This window comes from Octopus bimaculoides, chromosome 21, assembly GCF_001194135.2.
Source record: "Octopus bimaculoides isolate UCB-OBI-ISO-001 chromosome 21, ASM119413v2, whole genome shotgun sequence".
Taxonomy (NCBI): domain Eukaryota; kingdom Metazoa; phylum Mollusca; class Cephalopoda; order Octopoda; family Octopodidae; genus Octopus; species Octopus bimaculoides.
The window spans coordinates 32,317,559-32,330,486 of NC_069001.1; the positions used below are offsets into that span (position 1 = coordinate 32,317,559).

Sequence of the window (12,928 nt, forward strand, 5' to 3'; positions counted from 1 at the left end):
GTGTGTATGTATGTATGTATATATATTCACCATTGTCATTGTAACGTCTACTTTTCTGTGCTTGCATGGCTCTGAGGAGAGTGTTAGAACACTGCTCAGCCCAGGAATTGAAACCACGATCTCACTATAACCTCTACAATTAAATAAACCAAAAAAGAAAAATTATATTGTTTTTTTTTTTTCTTTTATTACATTTCTCTTCTTGACATGAAACTTTTTTTTTCCTTTTAGGGATAGCTTCCTCTCAGCCCATTGCTGAGTGAGAGTCACCACCCTACTCGTTATCTTGTCCCAGTTCTTCTCCATTTGGAGGAACCAGACCCCAAACAATTTAAGCAATCCGACGGTCCGGCGTCCCACGATGGAGACACTGTTGGACGGCATGGGCTTGCTTCTCCTGGTGCCAAGCCGCAAGCCCACTGACTTTTCCTGGTTAATTTTCGCTCTCGTTACCACTTCGTATTCTTTTAGTGTCTTGCCGACCAGGTCGATATAGCTGTGGCTAGAGACTATGACGGTGACATCGTCCACGTATGAAGACGTTCTTGTGGGATGCCTCTCAGCATCGCCAGCTTCCACAGTAGTGGCTTGGGAGTCAATACCTACAGAAGCAACAAGAGGGGGCATCCTTGACGGACTGAACGTGCAGTTTCAAATGGTCTGGATAGATGCCCATTTACGCAATTTTTTTTTCAAAATTATAATCTCTGTATTTTTGTACGTATTTCGCTAATAAAATTTCCGGAAAAAGCGAAAAATAAAGAAATGGGGAAAGGGGGGAATTGAAATTTTGAAGTTGCGATTTTTGAAAGTTTCTTTTTCCAGAATCGGAATCTCCATAGCCTAGAACATGGGATTTCGTTAAAAAAATCACAAAAAAAATCAAGGGGCAAAGGGTTCCGTTTACATATCTTCCACCTGGACCAAATATTTAACAACAAACAGTTTTTTTTTCAATACAAATAAAGCCAACTTACTTGCAGCGATCGATAGAAATACATACTTGCAGCCGATACACACATACGCCCGACTGCGCATGTGCAACCGGATATTTATTCCCGATACTAATATTGGTTTCTAAGTTTGACACAACGCCAGCAATTTCGGGGGAGGGGTTAAGTCGATCACATCGATCCCAGTACTCAATTAGTACATATTTTATCGAGCCCACTGGAGGAAAGGCAAAGTCAACCTCGGTGGAATTTGAAATGTGAAGGTAAGGACACGAAATGCCGCTGAGTATTTTGCCGGTCTTACAAACGATTCTGCCAGCTCGCCGCCTGATCCGATGCTAATATTGACTAATTAATCCCTGATGGGCTTCTGACTTTAATGAGTGCATATAATGACACAAGACTAACATTACTGACTTCTTAATAATACGAGGTATTTTGCTTAATGTTCTTCTCTCCATTCAATAGTTTTTCTTTTCGCTTTCCTTCATATAACTTTTGGTGAATGTGACGAATTAAGGCTTAATTTCAAAGATATGAGGAATGTATAATAAAAAGATGATGGTTTTTACTTGACATAGTGAAATGAAATCGAATCATTGTTTACTACGTTCGTGATATTACAATGATCAGAAACATCGGAAGTTCATAATTACTATTATTATTACATCTTACAATTAATGTTTTACCTTTAGGGCGGTATTGAATTAATTGCTTGTAATTATATTTGAATTGGGATTTTTTTTCTTCCTCTACTACACATGGTTTTACGATGGAAATATTATTAACTCTTAAATATTGTTGCATCGTAAAATTGTGTTGTTGATTTTGTTTTGGAATGCAAAAGAAATATTGTTTACTACGGGGAGAAAATATTTACATTTTAAAAGCATGCGTATAAGGAGAATACAGAAAAAATGCAGTACAGTAACTTGCATGTACTTGTTCTGCTCTGTCTGAATTGACCTGGGGTTAAAGAGTAATTGACCTACGGTGAAAGACCTTCCTGGACAGAAAGCCCCATGTCCACTACTTTGTAATTTAAGATAAATAATTTGATCGTGTTGCTGTAGTCTATGATGTATAGACCTTACATGAGATGTAATTTTAACAAATTTAAAGTTCAAATGTCGACGTAAATGTTTACATTTACAGTTTATCAATATAGAAATATAGTAAATTTTCCATCTCTGAAACTACTTTTAAAATCCGGTATATCTTACACCGTTTCTCTATTATTTCAGAAATATCAGATGACATTGGCATACAGGTATATCATACTTCAGATGTATCATCGATATTTATCATCATTTAAAAAGAAAAAAGAAGTTGCTACACGGAATGGATATAATCCCGTTTCTATGAAATCTGAGAAAATTGGTGAGATCATTAGTAAGGTTTTACTACTTAACTGCCTGAAATATGTTCAAGAGTAGGTTATGTTCTAATTAAAGTTGGACATTATTACGAAAGAGTTTCCAGTATCTTCTATCATCAGCGAGGATCACGTTCCATGGTAGTATAGCAGTAGAAATAATTAAGAAAATACAAGAACAAGAGGGGAAGTGGTCAGAGAAGAATAATTATGGAAAGTGAATACTCTAAGAATCCAATTCAAATCAAAACAGAGTCTGCGAGTATTGATAGTTCTGATGAGATGCAAAAAGAGACAGAAAAAACGTCATACTTCTGTAATGTGTGTAAAAAGACATTCTCTCAAAGACGTTGCCTAATTGAGCACAAGCTTATTCACACGGGACGAAAACTATATCATTGTGACATTTGTAGTAAATCATTCTCTAAAAGTAGTACCTTAAACACACACAAATGTATTCATACAGGAGAGTCACCATATCACTGTGATATCTGTGGTAAGTCGTTCTCTAGAAGTGGTACATTAAATATACATAAACGCATTCATACAGGAGAGTCACCATATCACTGTGATATCTGTGGTAAATCCTTTTCCACAAGTAGTAAATTAAATACTCACAAACGCATTCACACTGGTGAGAGACCATATCATTGTGATATCTGTGGTCAATCATTCTCTGAAAATAGTACCTTAAACAAACACAAATATGTTCATATAGGAGAGAAGCCACATCAGTGTAATATCTGTGGTCAATCATTTTCTGTAAGTAGTACCTTAAACACGCACAAACATATTCATACAGGAGAGAGACCATATCATTGTGATATCTGTGGTAAATCATTTTCTAAGAGTTGTAATTTAAATAGTCACAAACGCATACACACAGGAGAAAAACCATATCACTGTGATATCTGCGGCAAATCATTTTCTAAGAGTTGTAATTTAAATAGTCACAAACGTACACATACAGGAGAAAAACCATATCACTGTGATATCTGTGGTAAATCATTCTCTGAAAATGGTCACTTAAATTCTCACAAACGTATTCATACAGGAGAGAAACCATATCACTGTGATATATGTGGTAAATCATTCTCTGAAAGTGGTAATTTAAATTCTCACATGCATATTCATACAGGAGAGAAACCATTCCACTGTGATATCTGTGGTAAATCATTTTCTAAAAGTAGTAACTTAAATAGTCACACACATATTCATACAGGAGAGAGACCATATCATTGTGATATCTGTGGTAAATCGTTTTCTAAAGGTAGTAACTTAAATAGTCATAAGCATATTCATACTGGAGAGAAACCATATCACTGTGAGATTTGTGGTAAATCATTCCCAGTTCCATGTAAACTAAGAGCACACAAATATAATATTCATACAGATGGAAAACCATATTGATGTAATATTTGTGGCAAATCATTGTCAAAATGCTCACTTAAAGCAAGCACTTACAGATTGATATGGGAGAAAAACCATTTCAGTGTCATATTTCTGGTAAATCTTGTTCTACATAGCAATGACTTAATTAAACATAAGCGTGTTCATACAGCAGAATAACCATTTCACTGTGACATCTGTCAAAAATCCTATTCTAGTAGTGGTGTGTTAAATATTCATATACAATTAAAACCATTTCACTATTTTACCTGTGGTTAATCATTTTCTGGAGGTTGTACCTGAACTAAGCATAAGTAATCTCAGGCAAGTGGGTGGCCATATCAGTGTGATATCTGTGGTAAATCAATTTCTGAAAGTTAGCATAGATATATTCATTCAGCAGAGAAACCACACCATTGTGATGTCTGTGGAAAACCTCTCAAAATGTTAACTTAGCTCTACACAAACATACTAGGACAGGTTGAAAGCCACATCTGTGAGAAATCATTCTGTACCAATTGATACTTAACTAAACATCAATATATTCATACAGGAGTGGGACCACATGCCCATGATGTTTACTTTAAATCATTCTCTCCTGATGGAGTTTCAATTATATACAAACACACGCATACTGGTGAGAAGCCATATTTGTGGAAAACTTTTCTTTCAAAATGTCAACTTCGCTCTACACAAACATACTAATAAGCTATATCAGTGTGACAACTGTGAGAAATCACACTCTCAAGTAAGTATCTTATCTAATTTCAAATACGTTCACAGAACAGAACAAAAGCTGTACCTTTGTGATATTTGTGGTAAATCATTCTCTAGGAATTTCGAAGTAACTAAACACAAATGTACTTCACACTGTGGTATCTGTAGACACAAAAAAGATGTTATAACAATATAAGGGTATTCTAACAATACATTTTATATATAACTACAACTGGTGAGGTTACTGATTTTTGTACTTCTACTAATGATAGGGATGATATCTTTAATAGTGGTATGACATAATCAACATATTTTGCTGCTGTGTGGAGGTTTAGAATCACAGGTATATGTTTTGTTAATCAAGTATTCAGTTGCTATCTCCTGTTGTTGGAGAGCAAATGTTTAGCCTTCTAGATGAGATATAATGTCATGTCCAGGAGAGGCTACTATTCCAGTCAGTGTTGCTAACATTCTCTAGCTTTTCCATGTTTACATGGGTCAGATGGAATTTGTTAAGGCAGATTTTCTACAGTTGGATACCCTTTCAGAAGACTGGAAATGAACAACATTGCTTGTGTGACAATGATGCTTGTTTACAGCTATCATAAGCTTCTTAAGCAGACAGCTGCTTCTGTGCCTTTTCTTATATATATGAAAAAGGGACAGAAATTGAAATAAAATCATTCGAAACCAATCAAGTTTGCTCACTTTGGTTGTTAATAAATCAACTGTCAGTTAAGTACATTTTGAAATCTGATGATTACTATGAACATATGAAAGTGCTAATTGAACTTAACATTACAAAATATTTTTTAATGTTAAAATACCATAATAAAAAATGTGAAAAATAGACCATGTCTTTACTTTATTAAACTGATTATATTTATATATATATATATATATATGTATGCACCATCATTGTTTTAACATCTTTTTTTTCCATGCTTACATGACTAAGAGAAGAGTGTCAGACACAAGTTTCTATGACTGGAAGTACTTCTTGTTGCCAATTGCATTTCTTTCTGAATGAAATAATAATTTCCCAGTCTATCAAACAACAAACAGCTTGAACATGTTTATGTGTAGAAACTAAAACAAAGGACATTGTATGGATGAGCTTTTTATTTACAATGATGGTACATGTCACGACATAAAGAAGCAAGGTCATACATTCATAGTGGGCTGCAAGCAAACCAACTCCATCAGAAAGGCCATTGTTCACAATCAGTGAATGCATATGCAAACAAGGCCGATTTCAAATAACTCACACATATATATTAGTATTAACGGTAGAAGACACTTGCTCAAGGTGCCACATATTGAACCTGGAACCATGTGGTTGGAAAGCAAGTTTCTTACCACACATAGTACTTTTCAAATGGTGTAGATTAAAATCTGTATTGCAAATACATGAGGAAAAATTAAAAGACTACGTGGGGGGTGCATTCATACATACTGACACACATCACAGCTGTCTTCAACATTTCAAGTTTCATTTTATATCAATGTTAGTGATATGTGTTACTGTGCATGTGTACATGCTCACATTTTTTTTCCCCACATTAAATTCCAAGATAATCATAATTTACTCTCAAGTGAACTAGTAGAAAATGTCATTGAAAAATCCGTATTTTTACAAAAGCTATAAAGAAAGAAATTCTGGTTGAGGGGGACACGTAGATGAGTCATGAACCTTTCCTCTAACCAAGAGATTTTTGACGTTGCAGCCCCTACTATAATGAGGCACTAGCTGCTAGTGAGTTTAGGGACTGCATCCCCTACATGCCAGGCCCTAACACCCACAGAAGGAAGTATTGCAGAAATATAATTTCGTTTGCCCCTCTCCCTCAACATAGAAATGTGTGTAGTTAGGATATTCCTTAGGCTAGTAGATAAGTACTTCACATGTTCATGTAGGTACGGATACATATTCAACAAACACAACCTAAGGGTCTCTTGTAGCAGCGCCCCTAATGTTAAGAACATTCTAGTTAACATTCCTAGGCCATGAACGGAGGTGGGATGCTCGTGCACGCACTACAACAGAAGCCCAGTGGCAGGTCGTTGGGAAACCAAGGGAATCATCTATGAAGCTGAGGTGGTAGGAGCATCAGCCATGGCTTTTTCAACGACTACTACACTAGCAGGAATGGCAGTGTCAATAACAACCTGTACAGAAATAGCAGCAGCACCATTGAGAACATAAGTCACTACGATAGCACCGATAACAGCACTGCCACCGATGATGTCCCCTACACTAGGTCTGAGAGCATCAGCAACAACGTCAACATCAACAAAAAGTGTCGCCAACACCCGTACACAGAAATACATCAGATGTTCCAGAAACACCTTCATGCAGTACTTTTCCAACGATAGATCCTCATTCAGGATCCCAGAGAGAAGATACACTACGTCATTAGCCAGTCATGTATAGCAACTGAAAATGAAGGAACTCCACACGTAATATGAAAGATCCTAGAAAATCCAGGCCCCTACATCAATGGGATCAAGCGTTGTAAGCTGTGCATAGCCAAACAGACGAGGATATTAAAAGACTCCTTCGACCCATGGAACATCCTTAACTCCCGGACAGAAGTTTTTGAACCCTGCTTGCACTTCAGGAAATTCCTTAGGTTCAATTACAGATTGGGGTCAAAGGGAAACAATCCCTTGTAGTTAACATAACGAGTTCTCCCCCATTTTCTAGAGATACCATAGGCCAACGGGTTTAGGTTCTGCAGAAACGTTGTAAAGCTAACTGCTTAATGGACGTGAAACCCTGAGAAGCCCCATAGACCGATGATATCTATATACTCTACTGCTCTTTAACTTAGAGTGTGCTTCTTTTTCGGATTTATGATTTACTGACGATATATATATATATATATATATAAGCCACACACACATATACATGTATATGTTTTTTTTTTCGTTTATATAACATACATACACTCAACTGCGCGAATAAATACACACACGTGTATATTCTACATGTAATAATATCCATCATATGATGTTTTGATATATGGAGTAACTTTACATTAAAAAGTGGAACGTACAATTTCCAGTAATTCAGACCGATTTATGGTTCCAGCAGACAAAATGCATCTTGGGGGATAATGTGGGAGATGCGCTGCAACAGCCACTTCGATTCACGGCGCTTCCACATCGGAGGGCCATTTCCCCAGCCACAGGCCTTACCTTGAACCTGCCAGAGAGCGACCGATATCTTGACAGTTCGCTTTTCTTAGTCTGACGAACAGTGGAGACTGGACCAGTAGCTCAACATAGCAAATTGTTGCTTGTGTCACAGCATGTGGAATCCCAGATGAAGGCGACCTACCGTTAGGGAACGGGAAAAACTGTCACACACCGACAGGACTTTTCCTGGGACCTGGGTCTTAAGACGAGGAAATAACTTTCACTGACATTTCACACTGCGCATGTGCAACGGGATATTGATTTCCGCCACGATCTCGAAGCATTGGTAATAGAATCACTTTTCAAAACAGTCATTTTATTTCGTAAGAAATCATAATTTTCCGACAGAAAAGTACTCATATTTATCCACTATATTATAGTACATATATGACTGTCATCACTAACTTCTTAGTAATCACTGTGATTAATACGAGGTATTTTCTTAAAGTTTTTCTCTTCATCTTCATTAATATAACTTTTGGTGACATAGTGAAATGGAATGGAAACATTGCTATAGATGTGATACTACAGTGGTTACAAACCTCAGAAATCCATAATTTTTGACGATTCCTATACATTATCACATTTTTCAATTAATACTTGTTCTTTTTTGCTTTTTCTCTTAGGTCTGTCTTTAATTGATTATTTGTAATTTATCTAAATAGGGTTTATTTCTCTCCCGTAGTACACATTCTTTTATAATGGAAGTATTGTTAATTTCTTAAATTAACTCCGAAACATTGTTAGATCGTTAGATTGTGTCGCTAATTTTGTTTCGAAATGGACACGAAATATTGTCTAGAAAATTTCAATTTAAAAGCACCTGTATTAGGGGAGGGAAATAACAGATCTTGTATGTCTGCAACGACGTTCTACTCTGAAATAACTTGGAGTTAAACAGTAATCGACCGATGATGAAGGACCTTCCTGGACAGAAGGCTCCATCTCCACTATCCTATAGTTTAAAATAAATTATCTGATAGGGTTACTTTTATCTGTGAAGTATAGAGTTCGCATGAAACTCTTTGATGTAATTTTAATAACAAATTTAAAGTTCAAATGTCGTCATCAATCTTTATGTTTGCATGTTATATTTAAAGTTTCATCAACATAAAAACGTGGTATATTTTCCATCGTTAAACCTATTTTTAAGTATCCACTTTATCTTATACAGTTTCTCTATTCTTTCAGAAATATTCAAAACGAAGTTGTCAGAGGAGAATAATTATGGAAAATGAATTCTGTGAGAAACCAATTCGAATTAAAACAGAGTCTGAAAGCATTGGTTTTCCTGATGAGATGCAGAAAGAGATAGAAGACACATTATACTCCTGTGATGTTTGTAGTAAATCGTTTTCTGAAAGTGGTCACTTAGATATTCACAAGTGTGTTCATACAGACGAGAAACCACACCACTGTGATATCTGTAGTAAATCATTCTCTTGCGAAAGTCAGCTACTTAGGCACAAACGTATCCATTCACAAGAGACAACATTTCACTGTGATGTTTGTGGTAAAACATTTTCTAAAAGTCATACATTAACTACTCACAAATGTATTCACTCAGAACAGAAGCTATACCAATGTGATATCTGTGATAAATTGTTTTCTAAAAGTGGTAACTTGAATTCTCACAAACGTATTCATACAGGAGAGAAACCATATCAGTGTGACATTTGTGGTAAATCATTTACTACAAGTGGTGCTTTAAACACTCACAAACATATTCATACAGGAAAGAAACCATACCACTGTGAAACTTGTGGTAAATCGTTCTCAGTTCCAAGTAAACTAAGGAGACACATATATATTCATACTGGAGAAAAACCATATTGCTGTGATTTCTGTGGCAAATCATTCTCTCAGAATGTTGACTTAGGTAAGCACATACGGATTCACACAGGAGAAAAACCATATCACTGTGATATCTGTGGTAAATCATGCTCTACAAGCAGTGACTTGATTAAACATAGGCGTGTTCATACAGAAGAAAAACCATTTCTCTGTGATATCTGTGGTAAATCCTATTCATTAAGCAGTCACTTAAATACACACAAACATATTCATACAGGAGAGACACTATTTCACTGTGATGTCTGTGGCAAATCATTTTCTAGAGGTGGGACCTTAAATGCTCACAAACGTATTCATACAGGTGAGAGGCCGTATCACTGTGATATCTGTGATAGATCATTTTCCACAAGTAGTTCCTTAAATGCTCACAAACGTTTTCATACAGGTGAAAAACCATATCACTGTAATATTTGTGGTAAATCATTCTCTGAAAATAGTAACTTAAATACTCATAAACGTATTCATACAGGAGAGAAACCATATGACTGTGATATCTGTGGTAAATCATTCTCTCACAGAAGTGCTTTTAACAATCACAAATATGTTCATAATGCAGAAAAAAAGCAGTTTCTCTGATATCTGTGACAAATTTTTCTCGAGCAATTTGCAGTTAAGTAGAGAGACACATCTTCATAAACTGAAAAAAATTATATTATTTGTCTTTACTTTTATTTCATTTCTCTTCTTGACATGAAATTGTTATTTTTTCCCTCTCTCCAAATTTATAGTCTTTAAATAGTATTCATTAAGAGATATTATACAAATATAATGATGGTTGTTGTGTTACTGCCAAAAGAAAACAAATATTACAGAAATATTACCATAGGCGTAGGAGTGGCTGTGTGGTAAGTAGCTTGCTTACCAACCACATGGTCCCGGGTTCAGTCCCACTGCGTGGCACCTTGGGCAAGTGTCTTCTACTATAGCCTCGGGCCGACCAAAGCCTTGTGAGTGGATTTGGTAGACAGAAACTGAAAGAAGCCCGTCGTATATGTGTATATATATATATGTGTGTGTGTGTGTATGTTTGTATGTGTGTCCCCCCAACATCGCTTGACAACCGATGCTGGTGTGTTTATGTCCCCGTAACTCAGCGGTTCGGCAAAATAGATCGATAGAATAAGTACTAGGCTTCTAAAGAATAAGTCCTGGGGTCGATTTGCTCGACTAAAGGCGGTGCTCCAGCATGGCCACAGTCAAAATACTGAAACAAGTAAAAGAGTATACACATTATATAGATAGAGAAACAAATGATTTACGCAAGAGCTATAACAGTAACAGTTGCAATATTTCTGGGAGAAAGGAAATGTAGGATAGTCAAGAAGGGAGGGTGCATCGGTAAGTAATTGTTCCTTTGTCTGTATATATATATATTATGGTTTCAAATTTGGACACATGGTCAGCAAGTTCGTGGGAAGGGTTTAAGTCAATTATATTGACCCCAGTACTCAACTGGTACTTATTTTATTGACCCTGAAAGGATGAAGGGTGAAGTCAACCCTTGCAGCATTTCAACTCAGAATGTAAAGTCAGAAGAGAAGGTAATGGTTCTGCAAGCTTGCCTCCTTTATTTTTACATGTAATATCTATATGATATCTTGGGTATGATCTGATTATAAATGCAAAAAGAAATTAATATTAAAAGTAAGAGACTTTTCCATTCTTCCTGAGAATTAAACTAATACAATTGCTTGTTGTTCAGATACCTGTCTTCGTCTTTTGTTTTCTGTAAATTTGAATGATATAAATGTGTGTATATATATTATTCAAATATATATGCATATATATATGTTTGTATATTTATGTATGTATATAAATAAGAAAATGGAAAAAATTGATGTACAGACGTTATTTATTTAAAGGCATTCTAATTCATGCAGAGAATTTCCTGCCTACAGCTGTTTCCACAACCAATCAAATCAATTACAGAAATAAAATTCTGTGTCTCTTTGGCATGGTTTTTACAGCTGGATGCCCTTCCTAACACCAACCACCCAGCTGAGTGGACAGAATGCATTCTCATATATATATATATATATATATATATATACACACACATACATAGGGGAGAATATACGAAAAAACAACAGCAGACAAGAAGTTTTGAGACTTTTTTGAAGGGAAGAGTGTTGTAACTTGGAATTCATTGTAATTTTAGTATCGTACCAGGGGAGACAACTCTTCTTTTCCACTTTTTTTAAATTCAGTTTTCAGTACAAAACAGACCAAGACTATATTTACCTCTATCAGTAAAGAGGCTATGTACCTCCAGCCACCATTTCTGAACAGAGTTTTCTGTTGCCCAGTGCAATAGTAGACATGAAACAAATGGTAACTTTCTGACTGGTTATATGCCATAACCAAGGATATACTACCTTGAATACACAAATGCATGTATGAGGTGGTTCTGAAAATTCCTGGCTTTAAGGGTATCATGAAAGACGTGGCTGGAGGCCCAACCTTCCAAGTTCTTTTACAGGGCTTAGAAAAACTGAAAAACTACTGCAATAAGTGTAAATATGAGAGGAGAATATGTTGAATAAAATTATAACCAGCTGATCTGCTTGTATTTTCTTTTACCCAGAGCCAGGAACTTTTCAGCATCCCCTCGTAAGTGTGTGAAAGGCTAGGCTACTATGAGAGACTATTTAATCAGGAGAATGGAATGGAGTTTCTCCTTTGTGAACCCAAAAGAGGGACCATCTATCCTACATGAGAGTAGTATGACACATAAATCTATTAAAGCTGTGCCAACAGGAAAACTGATAAACAGCAGTTACTACTGAGATGCTTTAACTATGTGGTAGAGTAAGATATCGTCTTGTTACCTGTATAGTCAATTGGCCTATTCAAGAGGGCTCATTTCCAGTGACTGGTGTAGTGGCATTATAGTCTGTTGTGACGAGGGTAAGGGAGATGTCTAAGGAAGAAGTAATTATAGAGGTGGCTATAGTTGATAAGAGACTGCAAGTGGAAACCTTCTACAGAAGGAGATTAGTTCAGTCATCGCTGCTTAACCCAGGCGAAGCATACAGGCTAAAGAGTGAAACGGTAATGACCCTGAGATACCTGCTGATGATATGGAAGGGTTTCTAGTACTGTGAGGGATTTAGAATAGCTTATGCAGTTTCTGTGGGGTGAAAAGCATTTGCCGTCTGTATGTATATATATATATATATATATATATATATAAACAAATAGTAAATGAGTATATGCATATATACGTACAGGTATGTGCGTACCGACATCCACCTGTATGTATAGGTGCATATCTGGGTACAGGACATTGCAAACAAAACGTAGACGAGAAAACACACAAGCCACATAGAGAACATTCTATTTCATCAGCTACCCCCGTTTTAACACCGGCGTTTCAAAGAGCTGGGCAGGACGCATCGTTAAAACGGCTCTTCCCATGGACCGCAAATTAAATTTGTAT

At 36.2% G+C, this 12,928-nt stretch overlaps 3 protein-coding genes across 3 annotated transcripts in view; 2 read left to right on the plus strand and 1 right to left on the minus strand.

Annotated features, from left to right (window-relative positions):
* LOC106880990 (zinc finger protein 345) overlaps positions 1-1,028 on the minus strand; it is a 47,668-nt gene extending 46,640 nt beyond the window's left edge. Inside the window, exon 1 of the mRNA XM_052975489.1 lies at positions 978-1,028. The gene's annotated coding sequence lies outside the window, so the exon portion shown is untranslated. The remainder of the gene's footprint in view (positions 1-977) is intronic.
* Positions 1-2,389, plus strand: part of LOC106880966 (zinc finger protein 431) — an 18,884-nt gene extending 16,495 nt beyond the window's left edge. The window contains exon 4 of the mRNA XM_052975418.1: positions 2,198-2,389. Coding sequence (XP_052831378.1) covers positions 2,198-2,389 — 192 coding nt within the window. The remainder of the gene's footprint in view (positions 1-2,197) is intronic.
* LOC106882002 (zinc finger protein 91-like) overlaps positions 1-11,190 on the plus strand; it is a 12,074-nt gene extending 884 nt beyond the window's left edge. Inside the window, exons 2-3 of the mRNA XM_052975419.1 lie at positions 2,198-3,735; positions 8,827-11,190. Of these exons, the coding sequence (XP_052831379.1) occupies positions 2,539-3,735; positions 8,827-10,065 (2,436 nt within the window). The 5' untranslated portion in view covers positions 2,198-2,538 and the 3' untranslated portion in view covers positions 10,066-11,190. The remainder of the gene's footprint in view (positions 1-2,197; positions 3,736-8,826) is intronic.
* Positions 11,191-12,928: the final 1,738 nt, after the last annotated feature.